The 19,102-nt window shown below is 45.8% G+C and overlaps 1 protein-coding gene across 1 annotated transcript in view; it reads right to left on the bottom strand.

Moving 5' to 3' along the window:
* The window catches only part of C12H19orf44 (chromosome 12 C19orf44 homolog), a 39,542-nt gene that overhangs the window by 19,036 nt on the left and 1,404 nt on the right, over nt 1-19,102 (bottom strand). Inside the window, exons 2-4 of the mRNA XM_086946923.1 lie at nt 4,236-4,351; nt 2,839-3,525; nt 1,471-1,819 (exon numbers count right to left, since the gene is read on the bottom strand). Coding sequence (XP_086803049.1) covers nt 1,471-1,819; nt 2,839-3,525; nt 4,236-4,343 — 1,144 coding nt within the window. The 5' untranslated portion in view covers nt 4,344-4,351. The remainder of the gene's footprint in view (nt 1-1,470; nt 1,820-2,838; nt 3,526-4,235; nt 4,352-19,102) is intronic.

Genomic DNA, 19,102 nt, shown 5'->3' with positions numbered 1-19,102 from the left:
TGTTGGGTTATATCTGCTATTGCAGATATGCCCACGCCGGAGATATAGTGCACCCTGCCTTAGGGCTGGAAGGCCTGCTAGAGGGGTGTCTTACCTGTATCTTACGCAGTGCTAGTTGGCATGGCACACAGGCAGTGAGCCATGTCGACTTGGTCATTATTTAACCTCACAGGGGCATACCAGCTGCAGGAGCAGTGCCATGTTCATAGCGGGGGGGTCCGCAGGGGCTCGTCTTCAGACTCCAGGCCCTAGGTATCCGGGGTACCACTTACTAGGGCTTTACGGGACAGAAGTACCATGTTTGACATGTTTTTAGAAAACTAGTACTGGCAATCTGGACAGCAAGGACCCAGTACTCTCAGTCAAAGTTGCATCAAACTCCAGGCATAAAGGGGGGGGGGGGGGGGGGGGGGGGGTTACGACAGCAAAACCCAATTTTCTCACACTCCCCTTCTAGGTCTGCATCACTTTAAAGAGCGCCTGCATTTTAAACAAGCCCACCACCAGAACAATCACCATGGATATCTAGCAGAGAAAATGCCACTTCTGGTGAACAGTGCCATAGAGGAAGTCTGGGCGTAATTATACTAGAAACTTAAACACTGCAGAAAAAAGAGAAAACCTGAAGACAGGACTTTTCTGTCCTTGGATCATCATCCTTCAACACCAGAGGTGCCACAAAGCTGCAATTCAGAAAGGAGATGAAGACCAACTTCTTCAGAGAACATGACTTTGTGAGACAATGGGAACCATTTCTGACAAATACTATACATCCTTACAAAAGACCCTTTTCATATCCCTAGGCCCTCGCCTATGTTCATCGGTCATTGCTCCCTAGCTTTACAAATACCTCACATAAGTTTAAACGCCTAGTGTTCCTGTTAGGTTATAATTAACTCAAAAACCCACTGGTAGCATCTGTTAGTTAGTTTTAAGTAAATGGGTGCATGCTACTGGGTATGATCCCTCGCTGTGGGTCATGTATGCAGACCTGTAATCAGTCCCAGAAACTGCAGCTTTATGTTGTCTAGCGCACCACAAGGTTGTCTGAAGTGGCGATGTGGAGTCTGCAGGACATAAATGAGCTTGTATCGACATAACCTGCATGTGGTCACAGTGCAAAATATTTTATTTCACAATAGTGTGCATGAGGGTTTTATTTATAACTTGCAGAGCCCATGTCCAACTAACCTAAAAGAATTACACAACATATTCAACTGTAGATCATGTTAGGCTATACTGTGAACATGTTTTTACCAGGGACCCAACCGTGAACTCTAGAACATTGCCCCTTGATCTCTATCATAGCAGATCAGTATCCTAGATCTACTCACGGAGAAACACTTCAAGGCCATAAAATGCACTGTTGCATGCAAGCATAATTTTAAACATATTTCCTCGAAAACACAGAACATTTTAATCCTTTTAAAGATTAAAAAAACATGCATACATGGTCAGATAGAAACTCACCAGTAGAGCTTTCGCTTGCCACACTGTCTATCACTGATGCTCTGGAGAACAGCTCATCGAGCGACTTGATGTCACTTCTTCCAGAAATGGGAGTGCGACTTCGGCTCATGAGCTTGAACCTGGGCGTGGAGTTGCTGTTGAGAGAGCTTCTCACTGAGGACATGGGTGACCTGGATAGTGAACGTGTTCTTCTGGTATGCCTTGGGGTTCCTTTGCTGGGGGGCGAGGGGGTTCGGGAACTGAGTCTGGAAGGGCCCCTTTGAACAGAGCCTTGGCTGTGGAAAGATGCAGTGCGGTGCAAACTTCTCCGGGGAGAGCCTTTCGTAGGAGGGGATGGTGTTCTTTTCACCTAGTAATATGTTAACCAAAATGAAAAATTAAATGGTGCAATACAGGCTTATTTTAATTTCATGAACGGATCACAATTAGCACTAGTATGCAACTTGATGGCTCATCTTTACATTAAGAGGCTTGCAGGAACAAGTATTGCAATGCAATAAGAAAGTACCAATTTGTAAAAGGGCTGCCAGGGTAAAATGGGAGACCATGGAGCAGACCATGCAAGTGGTCTGCTCCTCCAGAGGCTCACAGCTGTTATTCACAAGACCCTGATCCACTCCTACAAGTCCCTCCATAACTAAGGACCCACCTACATGAACCACTGCCTGCAGTTCCACCAGCCAAACAGGAACCACCGCTCAGCAAACTTCACCCTTGCAAAGATACCACACATATGATGCAGTTGCACTGAAGGGCGCTTCTTCTCCCACTTTGCCGCCAAAGCCTGGAATGACCTACCTTTCTACCTCCGCACTACACCATTGCTGACCACCTTCAGGAAAAGACTCGAGACCTGGCTGTTCGAATGAGACCAGCAGCAAGCACCTGTATAACCCCTGGGTGACAAGCGGTGCTCAACAAATGCGTTAATTGTTGAATGAGTGGATTTTTACCTCCGGGCTAGCTTCAACTGTGTGAATGGTTTTGGAGTGACAAGGGCATTTAATTATCTTTCCATGCTTCGAGACTGCACGAGCAATCATAAAGCACACATATATTTTCTCACAAGCCACAACAAACGGGACAAGACTTTGCAGGTCCCTTTATCCTTGTGAATAGCAAGAAATTGCAGTGTTCACATTGGAAGTCACAAAACATTTGGAACTTGCAATGTCATTTTACTACACTGCGATTTTTTTGCACACTGCCAACTACTACAACTTCAAGACTAAATGCCGTGTAACCTGCTCACATGCACTTAAGGTTCAACGTATTTTATTATGCAATCATTTGGTCTGGAAGTCAAACTAGGTCAAAACCCAGGGTCAGTTAAAACATAAAAAGGGGCGTATCTAGAATTGCTCTTACCTTTGCGCCAAACCTCTGTCGCGGCGTAGAGTTTGGACGCTTCCACCAGTTGTCATTTTCGTCAGAAAATTCCACTGAGCTCCCTATGAGTCTTTTGATTTCCTCTTCCTCGCTCTCCAGGGCAACCTCTGATTTTGCTGCTGTTCTCCTTTGGTCGGGAGGGCCAACATTCACTTTCTTGTGGCCCTGAATCGCTGCTCCTGGAAGCCTCTGATCCACATCAGTTTTCTTTAGAAACCGGTTGCCTCTGCCACTTAGATCGCTGCCAGACCTGGCAGAAAACGGCCGCTCATCAGAAGTCCTCAGATCAGAGTCCACGTCAGAAGGCTCAGCCTCCAGCTTCCTGCTCCTGATCTTGTTCTCCAGTTCAGCCAGCTTGCTCAGGGCCGCGCTAGATCTGGTCGTGGAAGGGCGCACCGGGTTTGAGCTTGGTCTCGGCCTATTGTCGTTCTGTATGTTTGGTCGGGCTTGTGACGCTAACGCAGGTTCTTCTACATTCTGCTTTTTCTTTAGGAACCTGCTCGGACCAACAGAGTCTTTATGGGGCTTGACCGCTTCATTGTCTTTTGTCTTTTTTGGGCTTTCTGAACCCTCTGTGGAAAGATCGCTCAAATCACTCAGGCCAGGAGCGCTGGATTTTTTATGTTTCAATACACTGGCTTTTTTATTTAGTGCATTCATGTACTCCTAGAAAAACAAAATACACAAACTATGAAACATACTTTGAACAATAAGGCATAATTAATTTCATGTAACAGATTTGCTTGCATAATTATTTATTTTTTACATTTGTATGGCGCTCAGCTACCCAACAAGGGTTTCCCGGCGCCTATGACATTAGGTTGGACTAAGGTATAAGCGGAGTTAGATTTTAGCTCAGTTGTTTCTGGAAAAGCCAGGTTTTTTTACAGAAGGCTTATACGAGCCTATGGGGTTCTGCTATTTAATCTATATAAAATATTTCTTTAGACTACAACGTAAAAAATGCATGTAGGTTTTAGACGTGTCTTCTTTGCCGCGGATTATGTATATATTGATCAGATTCATCTGGACTGCAATATAAGTACTGGTATGAATAATGCCAATGCCCTTTCACGTCAGATAAACATTGCTCGGAGGGAACATAATTTCTAATGATCTCCCTGGAAGTTAACTCCTGCATTACAATCTTGTCTCTATGAAAACAGCATGTCCGACTGTATCACTTTTTGTACCCAGGCACTCTGGGTGTACCATACCATTACAGTACGGGTTCTGCAGACCGAGCAGGACTCTATGGCAAGTGGGAAAGAAAATGTCAAAATGTATAAGTAAATCCTGCATGAAAGGAATGTCGTTGAAGAGGGCAGAGGTCCAGGTTATGGTACTGTTTTTGCAGAGTGAACGTGGGCCCTCACCTGCAGTTCCTCGTTGGTATCCTTGGGGGCCATCGGGATTCTCTGCCCGGACAGCTGAGCCTGTGCCCTGGCCAGCGCTGAACTTCTCATTCCAGGGCTTTTAAACATGATGGCACCTGCAAAATGCAACAAATTTAAAAAACATTAGATAAAAGCTACGTAAAATATTTTAATAGTACCTCTATGCTGCCCAGTATTGAGCGCTATAAGGCACAAAATGTCTGAAAAGATCAAAAGACACACCAAATGATGCAGCTGTGGTACCACAAGATTGGTAGCATGTTCACCCTAGGCTTGGGATATGCATGCGCCTGGTGTGATTGTTCGGCATTCTGTAATGTCAGAATAAGAGACAAAAGCTTTTTTTTGCACAGAGCTGTTCTAAGATGTTATCGATCAGCTAGCCCTGAAGCCTTGGGGTCGTCCAAAGATATCTAAAATGTTTTAGAGGGGTCTAATCAAATGAACTACTACCATAGTTGTGACTTCTAAAGAGTATCTGGCGGATCCTACAAATTAACCCGATCAAAGATATCATGGTATTTAGGTTTGTTGTCCACAACGCAAACTGAATTGTCTCTAGATGTGTTTCTTTCCTGCACATGGCCTCACTCAGGGCAAGAGTTCAAATTAGTTTGGAGAAGGTGGCAGTCATTGAGCTTTCATTGAGGAAGGAAAATGGAACAAAGTGTCATATGGACATGGTCAGAGATGCAAGGCCTTGGAACCCGTTGAACGATGCATCCATCTTCCAATGTGCCACATTTAGAGGCTGCTGTGATGGACCACTGCATGAAGGGCACTGGAGATGTTCTGAATGTCATTGAACATGGAATGTCACGCTAAGTGAACAAGCAAAGAACCTAACTAGATCCGATCTTGGCCAATGGAATTTGTTCAGAATGAAGGGGGGGGGGGTCTTTGTGTTGTTTAATAAAGTCAGCAAGGAGCCAGTGCTTCAGGATTTGGTGGTTTTGGTAGTGAGGTGAGCCTAGGACAGGACACTGGTGTAGTTGAGTTCTACAGTGATTAGCAGGTCACCAATGGAATCCTGTAAACTCGACAGACGAAACAAAGGCAGTCTTGTTTGAAAGATGCATGGTTTGGTACCGGTGCAGATACGGGAGTTCATGGATGTAAACTGTCATCATTGTGAAGGTGCATGGTTTTAAGACTTTGATTAAGGAGCAAAAGACGTGGACCTAAGACCACTATGATTTAAAGGCACTGTTTCTGATTACTCCCTCCCTCAGCAGACAAGTAACACTCCAGTGAGGCTTGGACATTTTAAGGAAATCAGGGTACTATCAGCCCAACAGTGAAAGGAGAGGTTGTTCTGCGGACATTGTGAGCCTTAGCTGTGTGGAAATCAAAAGATGACAATTCTGAGATGAAAGCTCCTAGTTGTGCTTGCTGCCCTATGTAGTTAAAGAATGGGCAAGTATTATACCCAGCGGTCTTCAGCCATCTCTACGCCAGTCATTGCGCCTGTAGTAGGCATGGGTGAGGCAGACCGCCCAAAAATGATCAACATTCCGAGAGCTGCGTTTACAGAGTCGCCATCAGTCACTGTGACTTGACTACAGTGGATTAAGTGCTGGGTCCAGGCAAACACCCACACTGATTCAGTGGTCAGACATGTGAAGCTTTCCACGTTTGGTTGGTGTTGTGTGACGTTCTCGTGGATTTTAGAGTGCCTTGGAGTAGGTTATGCAATGCTAGTTGGCCTGTGCAGTGGAAGGTTAAGTGTATATATCCTAATACTCTGGTCAGGTACTGAAGACTTATACAAAGAGTTCTTCAGCTGGCTTAACACGCTGAATAACTATCTCACTTTTACCATCAGGGCTTCTACATCTAAAATTGCCTTCCTGGACCTTACTATCAGGCTAGTGGGGGGGTAGAATCGATACCACAATGTATTGCAACCCTACAGATCGCAACAGTTTGCTCCACTTTACCAGCCACCACCCTAAGGCCCCGAGACTGAATCTCCATTTTGGACAATGCCTACGGGTCAGGCGCAATTGTTCCAACCTGACAGACTACAAAACCGAGTCTTCCTTACTGTCCCGGAATTTAAGAGACAGAGGATACCCCACCAGAGAGATCTATAGGGCACGTAAATGGGCACAAAACAACCACAGGGGAGGCCCTCCTCGAATACAATACTCCTACCTCACAGGAGACAGATCTCATAACCTGTGTCACCACTTTTTCGCGAGCTTCTAATGAAATCAAAAAGATTATCAAACGACACTGGCAGATTTTGAACATGGGTGATCTCAATCTTGCAACACACAGATTCGCCTTCAAGAGGTCAAGGAACAATAAGGACATTCTGGTACAGACAAGGCCCAAAAAGGTTGAACCGCACAGACAAAAATTACCACCAGTACGGGGACACTATTCATGTGGCTCCTGCAGTGCGTGCCCGTTTACCAGCATACACAAAACCATCCTCCTGACAGACACCTTTCTGTGGGAGTTAAGGAGCCACACAAATTGCAATACCTCCAACTGCATCTACTTACTGAGATGCCCATGCTGTCTGCAATACGTGGGCATGACCTCCCGCCACGTCAAAATCTGTATCTCGGAACACAGAAGCAACTTCCGTTGCAACAAAAAAAAACACGAAGATGTGCAGGCATTTCCTAGAACAAAATCACACTGCTGACTCACTGACATGGCTAATTCTTGAACCCCCCCAGATAAATCAAAACACAATCTATTCCTGAAGGAACAAAGGTGGATACATCGTTTATCCAGTGATAGCCGGGGACTCAATGAGGATATCCCATGGAGTGCTTTATGAACACATCACCTCCACGAAGCCTTGGGCCCTTTCCATTCTGCACTTAGTTATTCTACACTAGGACCAAGTGCCTTCCTTTAACCCACCTTGTCGCTGTCGACCACAGGGCCTCCAATCTCTGCTGTGACAGTCGACAACTAAACTTGCCAATAACTAGCGAGCGTTTCATTGGCTAAACCCCATACTGATCTAAACCATGTTGTTGATGCTTAATAATGGCCGTTAACTGTTGGGCATGTTACCATAACACTAGCCGGGTCACCTTCTACCTGGCATGGGCAAACAATCCTGCGATATCAGTTACACCCACGGGCAGACTGTGGCCATTTTAGCTCTATTGGGCCTCATCGACCACATAAACAAACGTTTTATTAGAGACCCTTCACTATAATAAAACCCGCCTCTCTTCATCCACCTCTGTCCTGCTTATGTGCAACACCTAGAACATGGATAGTACATAGATTGTGTATTTACCCACTATAATAAGACCCGCCTCTCTCCATCCACCATTGTTCCTACAATGAGTAACACCTAGAACATGGAGAGAACATAGATTGTATCTACTCACTATCTAAGCCCAAAAAAAACGCCCGCTCCACTCCATCATGGCCGCTCCATTTACCACATGACCCACCGGGTCTTGCTGCTTCCTGTTTTGGCGCTTTAGGCCACACCCGGCGTGTTACTTAACTTGGAGACACGCCACGGGTACTCCACTATCCGGACCCGGTAGCGATGGGTAGGCACAACGGGCACTGACTGAGGCAGTAGAAAGTAAGTGTACTTCTTAAACTTCCCTGGCGCCGCGGTTCCCGTTATTGCAATTTCCGGGTCCAGGCAGCGGTGCCGCTAGGAGCAGGGCTACAGGCTCCCTTTTGTAATCTCTTTTGATCGTGAGGCTGAGCCCGTAGCATTTCTTACTGGCCTCCCGACCATGCAGCTATTACTGTACAATATACCTCGCAAAGGCTCTTTTTGAATCTGGGCCACACGTCCCTCTGTAATCGCATTGTGATGGTGAGGCTTAACCCGTAGCATTCTGTCACAGGTTTTGACAATACAGTAAGTGTTTAACTTTATACCGTGACTGCTTTTTACCCACCCCTCTGCACGTAATTGGGTACATTTGACTGCGAGGTGGGCATTATTTAGCAGGCAACGCACTTTTATAGAACGGTCTTGGTGCACACAACATGACCAGGAGTGATCTGCGGGCACATTAACTTGAGGGCAGAGGATGTCCGCGCCCTTGACTGTGCTGCGCATTACTTGTGGTCTCTCATGTACCAACATGCTTCATCTTTTCTGCTGTGAGGTCCCCTTACGATACTTGAGACCTAAGACACCCCCTAAGCGATAACTTATGTATACCTTATCAACCATTGAGACTGGAGCACTCGCCATTTCACGGAGCTGACAGCACAGAGTCTACTCTATAGCTAGTCAATTTTTACATCAAACATTCTTATCCCTCCTTCCATAGCCGCTACCACTATGGTTTCCCCCTTGATGTCAGACCTACCGGGTACTGTTGACACCCTTATACTCTAACCCTTAGGTGAGTAACAGTACACCCAAACCAATGGATTTGCATTTTATTCCATTTGAATGCTGCTGTTATCAGTTGTTTTTAACCTGTTATTTTAACCACGTACTAGTCACCTATTTCACTAGTATGTCACATTATCACATCAACACGGTGTGCTCACGGTCACTACAGGGTCACTTGTTGTTACTTACCTGTGGTAATGATCTCCTTTGTCTCCCCTTTAGGCAAAATCAGTGTCAAACAGGTAGTACAACTTATGTGCTGTATTTAAACTGATACTATTACAAGTCATGTTTTGTAGATAGTAGTTTTTTATTAGGTCCTGAAGAATCGCAGTCAATGCACTAGAAGCGAGAAACATGTTGACCACACCATTTGCACTTTAGTTCTGTTACGTCCTTGGAAACCTTTGTTCCAGCGACCACAGACTGTTCTCGATTTTACTTGTGGCAGAGGACCACCAGAATAAAATTGTTTTCCGGTACCTTGTGCCACATTTTATCCTCACCCACACCATCTACACCATCCTGGCCCCTCACCCACACTTCACCCATAGGCAGTTGGATAAAAGATCTCAGATAAAGAGTCCCTCTTTGCGAGGTGAGCCCGTTGGGCATTGCACGCCTGCCCAACGAGGAGCATTGCCGATGGTGAAGCATGACACTCGCAAGGGTGTGTGAGGCCATTATATCCAACTAATTGGATACCCAGGTGCGGTCCTCCTACGAGCACTATCCCTCCTACCTTAGTGACCGTTTCCTTTCCCTTCTTCTTTTCTTTAGGAACAGCTCAGTCAATTTGTTGTTCACTTTGTTGGGGCTCAGACTGTGGCTGGACCTTCCATTCTCCTTCCCCTGAATGGTAATCTTAGCCCTACTCGATCATAACTTGATCCATCTCTTCCCCTACCTGTTACATAAGTGTATATTTCACCACTGAGGAAGGACAGAATATCTTTTTGGAAAAGTTGAGTCCATTTGCAGCACAATGTGAGCAGCTAATTATGTTGTAGATTGCTGGACCAGAATGTCAGCTCAGTCCTCGGCTGATAGGGCAGCAGAGGCCTGGTCTGAAGGAGGGATTGAGAGCGTCCACCGGAGATGATGGAAAAGGCGCACCGAAGGATGGAGTGGTGAGGGGTGTTAGTATTTATTTTTTTAAGGCATTGTCAAAGTGCTCATAGTGGATGAGTTATAAGTTTGGTGTAGGTGGACTGAAGAGCAAATTAGTGGGTGGTGCATGTTTCTTTAGGGGCGAACATTAGTGAGGAGCCCCGGACTGTACCCAGAAGGTTATTTGTTGAGTGCAGAGGGCTTTGAAGCTGAATTTCGTTTTAGGACAGTTTGTCCTTTGTAAAGATCACTACAGCGTTCAAAATTGTTAAGGATTTGACCTTTTATGGGATGTTCTATGAATACTTTGCAGTGAGTGGCCTAAGTCTGCGCTTGGTACAAAAATTGTGTGTCAGAAATAAAAATGCATCCAGTGAAATTAGAATTCCACAGATGTATTAGTTTTATGCCAAGTAAATAAAGTTTGCTTCCCTTCCTCCCCAGTTCCTAATGAAAAGGTTCCAGCCAGGACCAAAACAAATGTCAGGTGTAGGAAGCCAAAACAGTTCTTGGTGGAACATCCCCGCATATTGTGCAATTAGAAGGGAAAACCCCTTTTTCGTGATTAGTAAGAACTGTAGAACTGTGCTTAAGGCAGAGAAATAAGGTTGTTACAAGCGAATGGTCTCCTTTTAAAAGACATAATTCGAATTCAAGGCAAATCATGGAATGTACTTCAGCCACCACCCTTGCAGGAAGCTTTGAGAAACTCACCTGTTGCAAGACAAGACATTTATCCGCAGGAAAGAAGATGGCACAGGGAACACATTGAGCCTAAGGATTTTGATTCAAAATATCAGAGGATCCTTAAGCTGGTTTTGTCGTAATGCGAGCTAGGTTCCACACAACAAATCACTGCAGCGACCTGCCCATTTGGAAACTCATGCAGAGCCTGGAGGCCAGATCTTCTTCAATCCAGGAGATCAGGGATAGGAAATCGGACAGGCTGTCAGTCTTTGCAGAGATTGCTTCATTTTTTCTGAACTTAATATATTGGACAAGATTGAGCATCAAACGCATTCTACACCAATCGTGCATCTCACAAAAAATCCTTTTTTTCCCCTATGTTTGCAGAAATCGCACTCCCCAAGAGACTGACAGAATGCATGCCTCTCTGTAGCTTTCCGTTATTTAAAGCCACAGAGAGAGTTGCCATTGTAAATCCTGATCTTACTGGAATGCCTCTGGCTAGGAAACTAGCATGGAGAGGAATGGATATAAAATGAAAGGCAGGAGAGATGGTGACAGCGTGGATCTAATTGCCTAATACTAGATTCTGAGAGGTAAACAACTCGAACAACTCTGGCACTGCTTAGTCCGCTAATCTCCTTACGTAGATAAGCAGTGTTCAAACACTACTCACCTAAAGCCCAAAGACCACCTGTCGTTGATCAGTCTGTTCTCCTACACAGCGGCAACTGAACAAAGGTGAATGTTGCACTTAGTCTTTGAGACTCTCCAGGTGTTGTCAGATATTTATTTTTGTTTCTGGACAAGATGTATCAATAAAAAGCGCTTTGTGACCGTGTTTGCAGCAGTAATATAAAGATTAATTTTAACATGCATAGCCAACAGCAGAGCTAAAACAAAACGTTCACATTTGTCAGAAGATTTGCAATTTAAATATCATGGACTATGAGCAGGGAAGAAGAGGGATAATTGTCAAGAAACCAAGCCTCCCTAAAGCACGGGTTGTGTCTACATTCATGCGTGTTGTTGTGCAGCACGGTTCCTGGAGTTGATATCCAGGGAATGTCAAACCCCTTTGCACCAGCACCTGTTTTCACATGGGTGTTTTTCGAAAACAGGGTGGTTGTGTAGCATGCATGCAACTCTACCTAGTTGGTTATGGCAAGGCCACTACTAGCCTTAGGAGCTTTGTAGTAAGCATTGTTGGAGAGGTACATGCCACCTATATTTAGAGTATTCATTGAATGTAGTAAGATTATGTGGAATTAGTGACAGTCTAGCTGCTTGGTTAGTGAGAAAACATTACTGTGCGGTTCTGCAGTGCTGTGGCCACTTAGGTAGAACATGCATACAATCAATTTGTGGAAAGTTCTCAGGACATACTCTACTTATCAGCTTGTTGCCCGAATTGTAAGTTCTCCGCCTCCCATATGCAGCTAGGCATAACAGCGGAGAACGAGAAAACCTTGAGCTCGATCTCCGATCTGAACACAGCTCATGACAAGCAGTTTAATTTCCTCAGTACGAACTGCAGATCACTGCCTAAGCATAAAGAGGATATTTTTAATCTTTTAACCGATGAACAGCCGGATGCACTCTTTTTAACGGAGACTTGGTTAAATGCTAGCTCAGGGCCAGATATTGCCTCGGCCCTCCCCCCAAATTATGCTATAGTAAGAAAAGATAGAGTGAATCAATGTGGGGGTGGTATAGGAATAGTTTTTAAAAATATAAATCAATGCAAATGGGTAAATCTTGATTTGGCCAAAGTATTTGACAGAGGAGGAGCCACGCCGGCGACCGCAATGGCCGCCTAGTCCCTCGGCTCCGATCACCATCTCCTCCCGGGACCACATCCTGCATGAACTACTGCAGCAAGACGGAGTGCACGGGGACATGAATGCGTCCGATCACCGAGGCTGAAGTCCCGAGGTTCGTGCCTGCTTGTGGAGGCGAGATATGCTCGGCGACGTTCGCGGCCCGCAGCAGCCCTGAGACCGGGGACTCGGCCAGATGTGAGGCTGGTCCCCGAGTGAATAACAGCGGCCGCCGGTGGCCTGGAGGGACCGGTCAGCTCCGCAGTGGCAAGTAGCGGCGGTTCTTCTGGCAGGCTCATATTGGCAGACTGTGAGCACGTGTGAGGACCGAGGCTATCGTTGTGCCCCCGTGTAGATGGATAGTGCCACACGATTTTCACTTGTCCTCCGCCGAGAAGTGTTTTGCTGCTCGTCCCGCTTCTGGCGGGAGGCTCCCGAATTTCCTACGAGCCGCCGTTCAGCTGAACTTACTCCAGCGGTGCCTTTTAATTGATCTCGGTGGCCCTGCCGAAGGAGCTACATTGCTCGCTGCCCTGTTGCTTGTGCCTCGGCCCCACTCCGGCCCTGCTCCGACCCGCGCAAATATCGAGAAGGGGAACATGGTACACGGGGGGCACGGAACAGATCTGCACCTTGGCGATCTGTTGGCGTCCCTAGCTGCCCTCCATGACACCTTGGTGCAGGGCACCCGATTACTGGGGACAAGGTGATCCTCGCGGTGGAGCGAATGAGTTCGGCTGACCCGTTAATGCATAGCGAGACGCCGTCTTCGGCGCCCAGATGCTTCCAGATGGCGCCTACTACTGAAGCTGAAGGATCGGAAACACTGTGCCTCGCGACATTCCATGATTGTACTATTGGATGCACTGGACAATCTGGAGGCGCTAGACTGGATCTGACTGATGGACCCTTTTCCTACGATCCGCTGCTGGAGATCCTGGTGCTGTTCCTGCCGTGTTTGGACATTGAAACGTTGTCCTCCTGTGTTACCTCGTTGCATGGAGTGTGGAAGGTCTGTTTCAGTGCCAGGTCCTGCCCGTCGCACTTGCTGGAGATTGGTAATGTTGCTGGATCTGGCGATATACACAAGACTGGACAGGGATAAATGAATCTCCTCCGGGTCATCGTCTTTTGAGCTGGGGACTGTAAGGGGTGCGCGATACGTTGCCACATTCAATGCTGCATTGGGTTGATTTTGTCCCTTGTTACTTGTTTGATTCGATCTGACTCTTGCTGCTTTAGTTTACATTATGTGCAGAGATAAGGATTATGTGAGGGAGAGGCCGAGGGACTGCTATAGGTTGGCTCTCCATTTTTGTTTATGGCTTATGTTGCAAGGGGTGCTGCTTTCATAACGTGGTTACTACAGCGGGTATTGCTGCTTTGGGGGGCGGAATGTACTGTCTTATAGTCAATCCTGTTTAATGCGTGCTACTACCTACGCTCCGCTCGCAGTAGTCCCGACTGTGCATATCCTGCTCAATGATGACCCCTTGTGCTCGTATGTTTTGATTGCCGGCGGGGTGCACCGGGTGTCCGGGAACGGGTCTGTTTCTCTCCTCCTCCGCTTCTTATATCTTTCCCTACTGTGGGGCAGTTCCGGGGCGACAGGCACGCTGTTAGTGGGTTAGGCCGTAGCCATTACAGGGGTGCAGGGTGGCGGGTGCGGGGGTAGTTTGTTATTTTAGTTTGTTTTGTTCTATGGTCCCTTTCGCTCTTTTCCGGCTTTGGGAGGGTTCTTTCCTATTTAGTAGGGTTGGCTGTCTCTGGGTCTCGCACCTTTTTTCTTTTTCTGTCATCTCAACTAGCCTCCGTTTCCTGTTCTTGGGGATGGGCTCTCTGGGGTCATGCTTGGGAATGTTGCTGTCTGTAATGCTGCTTATTTTCCAGTCTTGCCGCGGCGGCTGCTTAGATTATATAGTTGTTGTAGTCATAGCCTACCTCTGATTGTGAATGGGGTGCGTCCCCCTTGTTTCTTTTGTGTCCTTCATGTAAGGTGTGCAGTCCTTGTTGTTGCAGCCCCCTCTTCTTCTAAACTTAAAAATGAAAACCTCATATCCTGTGTTGCGCACCCCACGGTCTCGTCTGGTGTACTTTGAAATATCCTGATTGTAGATTGGCCTACGGTTCTCCTGTTCCTACTGACTGTCTTTGCGGCCGGCCATGATGGTTGTGGGCTTGCGCATGTATCTCCTTGATTTGGCCAACTGTGAAGCTGGGCTCTTTAAACTTACCCTAACTCCCCAAATTACATTCACTGGTATTCTGATTTATCGGCCACCTGGGGCGGCTGGTGGATGGGCGGCTGCTTTGTCTGAGTTGATTGCGCCATTTTTAATGGAAGCTTCTATGTTCTCCATTCTTGGGGATCTTAATTTGCACCTGGAGGATCGTAGCTGCCCTATGATCCTTAATTTTCTCTCGGACCTAGAAGCACTTAATGTTCAATTGAGGAACAATGGTCCGACGCATTCGGCGGTCCACCTACTAGACCCGATTTTTACAAACTTCGATCGCATAGTCTGCAAACCTGCTTTCCCTATTCTATGGTCGGACCACTTTCTCACCCACTTTAAAATCTGGGCTTCCAGCACCAAAAAATTTGGTCAGATCAGAAGTTTGGTTTAGAAACTGGCAAAAACTTAGTATAAGTGACCTCAATACACAGTTAATACATTCTAGCCCTGACATTGTCCCTACTGAACTTAGAATTAGTGATTACAAAATTATTAATGCTTGGTTAGCTACTGCTGTACAGACTATAACGATCAGAAGCAACCTTTCCCTCCTGAGACGGAAGCCGGGAGGTCTCTGTCTTTACTTTGTAGATTTTAATAATTCCCTCGAAAATTTTACTTTGTGTGTGTATTTCGACTGCGCTTGAATAATAAGCGCTAGAGATTAGAGACTCCCTCAGCGCTCCTAAGCGCCTTGTGCTCATTCCCCCCTCCCCTACCTCCGGACCGCCCTCGGCCGAGCATCGACGCCGAGGGCTGGGATTACGATCTTGGCGGCCATATTGGGTGTGGGACACACAGATCACGCGCTCTAGCAGCGCTATTAAAAGAACTGGCATGACTCCGCATAGCCGACACGTACTGCGGACGCGCCGGACCTGCGCCAGAGTCGTGCCAGAGTCCTGCCCGTCTGCGCCTGTCCGCGACAGGACGGGGCCAGGGGATAGGTATTCTGGCCGACGACAGGTATTTACGTCCAAGGAATTGCGAGATATGGATACGGGCAGGCAGTTTCTGGATCCCATTACTGTGACTAAATTAACTGAATTAAATATTCTTTCACCTGACAATGGCCCACCTGATTCAGTTCCCCCTTCTCTGAAGCTAACCTGTCCCTACTAGGTCCCTCCAGAAACAACACCTCGAGGTTTTTACCCTTCTTCAAGATGATGCCATTGACATCCTAACACTCACGCAGACTTGGCTGGGTGATAATTCTCTGCCAGATATCATAGCTGCCCTTCCTAGCAACTATGACGCAGTATGGCACAATCGCGCTGAAAATGCTAGAGGTGGGGGGAGTAGCAATTTTGTTTAAGAAAAACTTAAAAGCTGTCAAAATAATTGCCGAAACTATAGAACTGGCCGAGATATATGGAGTAAAGATTATGCTGAATAATGCATGTTTAGTGATTTTAACTGTGTATCGTCCCCCAAATTCCACGTCCGTCTTTAATGACTTGTTTGCCCCAATTATGTCTGATTTAGGCACTAGATATCAAAAAATTGTGGCGACAGGCGATTTTAACCTTCACTGGGATAAAGTTGAGAAAGATCTGCCATCTAGACATCTAGAAATCACCATGTCCTCTCTGGGGATCAGACAATTGGTGGACGCCCCTACTCACATCAAGGGGCACACCTTAGACCTCATCTGGACATCAGATCCAAAAGGTAAACATCGTGGACATTACACCTTGTATTTGGTCATAACACCATTTGGTGAACTGGGAGATTCCGATTGAAAGCTATATGTCCCAAAAACCTACTAAATTTAAAAAAGTCCGGCAGTGGACAAAAGTTGATTTACAAGCTTTAACCTGTAGTCTTCCAGATCGCATTCATACATTAACTTCAAAGGGAGATCTGGACCAGGACTATAAAGATCTAATGCAGATTCTGACTCAAGCAATTGACCAGATAGCTCCGGAGAAATTACAAAAAGTAAAAGGAATAGAAAAAGGCGCCCCACGGTTCACCCCACTCTTGAGGGACCATAAAAAGAAACTCCGGTGTTTAGAAAGAACTTGGAGGAGAACTAAGGATGGGATAGATAAGGAACATTATAGAACTGCACTTAAGATATACAAGAAATTGATCATTGCAACAAAAGCAGATTTCTACGAAAGTCGTATAAGTCAAGCAGACAATGTTCAGAAGGAAACATTTAAAATCCTAACCAAATTAAGTAAAAAAAAAAACATCGGAAACAACTATAACTGCCGACAGTTTTCAAAAAGTTTCTTTCTCCAGAAGGTGGACACCATCCTTTCTGAAATTAAGAGCAGTACTTTGAAGGACTCCTGCCCTCCACAGGAAGCTCAATCCTCCCCTGAAGTATATATTTCTAAGCTCCCTGCACTAGACCCGTTAAGTCTTGAACAAATTATGAAGAACATTAAAATTAGGCTCTCCAGCAGATCCATGTCCTCCGAAGGTATTCTGTTTAGCACGACCTATTCTGGAAAATCAGATTATCTCCATTCTTAACAAATCAATGGAGACTGGTCAATTACCATCTAGCCTCAAGGAGGCAGGGGTGAGGCCTTTGTCAAAGAAACCTGGAGCCGATCCGGCCATCTAGAAGAACTATAGGCCGATCTCCCAGCGCCAGGAAACCTACGGTGATAGTGCGCTTTACAAAAACCTGCTAACATAACATAACATACTTATCTTTGGTGATCACAAGGATCTCTGGGGCCCCGCTCATTGGCCGGTTGAAATGGGCCCGACCCCGGTTGCGGTACAATCTGCTCGCAACCTTGGAATAATAACTGATGATAAACTGTCAATGCGTGCACATACCGCTAAAACAGCCTCAACCTTGCTTTGCAATCCTTAAATGGCTAAGGAAAATACTTTGGCAACTTCCTGAAGGGGCACAGAGGACAGTAATACAGGCCTTAATAGGTTCTCGATTGGATTATGGAAATATCCTTTTCCTAGGATCTAACAAACACACTATTAACCGTCTGCAGATTGTACAGAACGCCGCAGCTAGGTTGCTTCTCCATCTTCCAGGGCACACAAGCATGTCAGAACATCTGAAGAAATTACATTGGCTGAAAATCGCCAATAGAGTGAAATTTAAAGCACTCTGCTACATGTTTAGGATCAATGTGAATGAGGCACCTTCCTACCTATGCAGATTGGCCCAGAAATACACACCCTCACGCGCTCTTCGGTCTATGACACAAGCCAAATTTGTTGTCCCCAGATTTAAGCAAGCACGTCTTGATGGACGCTCGTTTTCTTATTTGGCCCCAGTCCTTTGGAACTCTCTTCCACTTAAACTGCGCTTGGAATCAAACTACCTCCAATTTCGGAGGGGAGTCAAAGCTTGGCTTTTTAATCAGTAGCATTCACAATATTTCAATTTCTTAGTTCAGGCAAACAGATCCAAGGCGCCGGGAAACCCTCAGGGTAGCTGTTGCGCCATTGAAATGCAATAAATAAATAAATGAATGATCTGGAGCAACAGGTTTGCGTGAATAACAACCGTGCATGTGCATGTCCGTTTGTGGAACTGACATGCGCTTATGCACAGTCAGGGGGAAGGAGAGTTCCTTCTCCTACTAAAGTGACTTGTAGTCATATGTTTATTCTTTGATAGTGAAGGTGTGTTTTATGTAGGGAATTGATCGTTAACCCGTGAGATTATCTGCGTGTTTGAGTATTCAGATGATGTTTGCCATCCAGTAAACATTGTTTTTGGGGTTTCAGAAGGTTTAATATCCAAGTGCTTCCTTGGTCTTGCTCCATGTTATGTTGGGATTAAATCCTGTTAGTGGATGATGATATAGCCATGACAAAAGCTTATGCAGCACTTAAAGTTCTTGCATATAAAAGTTACTACCTCCTAATAAAATAGTGAAAACCTGCCCTCCTATTATAACATACATTTGTAAAGTTCCAAAATCACAATATGATATACAAGCATTTTATAAACAATGAAAGAGCTGTCACTGTACCATCTTACTAGGAGCTAGCATGCCCCTTTTCTGTAGAAGCTTCACTTTAGGTTATTTTAATAAATGTGCATGCACTATATGTCTAGCGACAACCAAGCACTTTTTGTTGAAGGGCTATCAGTCTCTGCTGAGAAGTTTGAGCACTCAGCTTCTAACTCCTTCACAGACCTCATTATGAGATCCATAGAAAATAAGGGGTGGGGAGAGAACGAGAATAAGTTAACGATTCCGGACATATCTAAACTCGGCTCCATTTCTTGTTACTTTCAGGTGGCTCCTCCTGATAGCTCCAGGATAACTCCAGACCTGGGCCTGGCGCTTCAACTGATGACAGTTATCTTTCCCTTCCTTTCTTAATGTGGACTTGTGCCACTCCTACTGCTGACAGAAGATAGTTTCTCTTTTATTGCTGGCAGGAGGCTATCCCCATCTTGTTGCTGCCAGTATCCTGTTCCAGTTCTTACTTGTGAAGAGCCTTCCTTCCTCCTCCATGCTTCAGAAAAAAAGCCAGCACACCCTTGCTCTTTTTCTGATAAGAATGTGACTAGCTGATTCTGCTAATGAGAACACCCTGCTTCCCTCGTTTTACTTATTCTGCCCCCACCATTCCTTTCTGCTGATGTGGCGGGCGTTCAGATTTCTCTTGTTGATGACAGATGCCTACCATACTCAT

Source organism: Lissotriton vulgaris, chromosome 12, assembly GCF_964263255.1.
Source record: "Lissotriton vulgaris chromosome 12, aLisVul1.2, whole genome shotgun sequence".
In the NCBI taxonomy this organism is placed as follows: Eukaryota; Metazoa; Chordata; class Amphibia; order Caudata; family Salamandridae; genus Lissotriton; species Lissotriton vulgaris.
The sequence above is the reverse complement of the archived record's forward strand: the minus strand, read 5'-3'. Positions and strand labels throughout refer to the sequence as shown.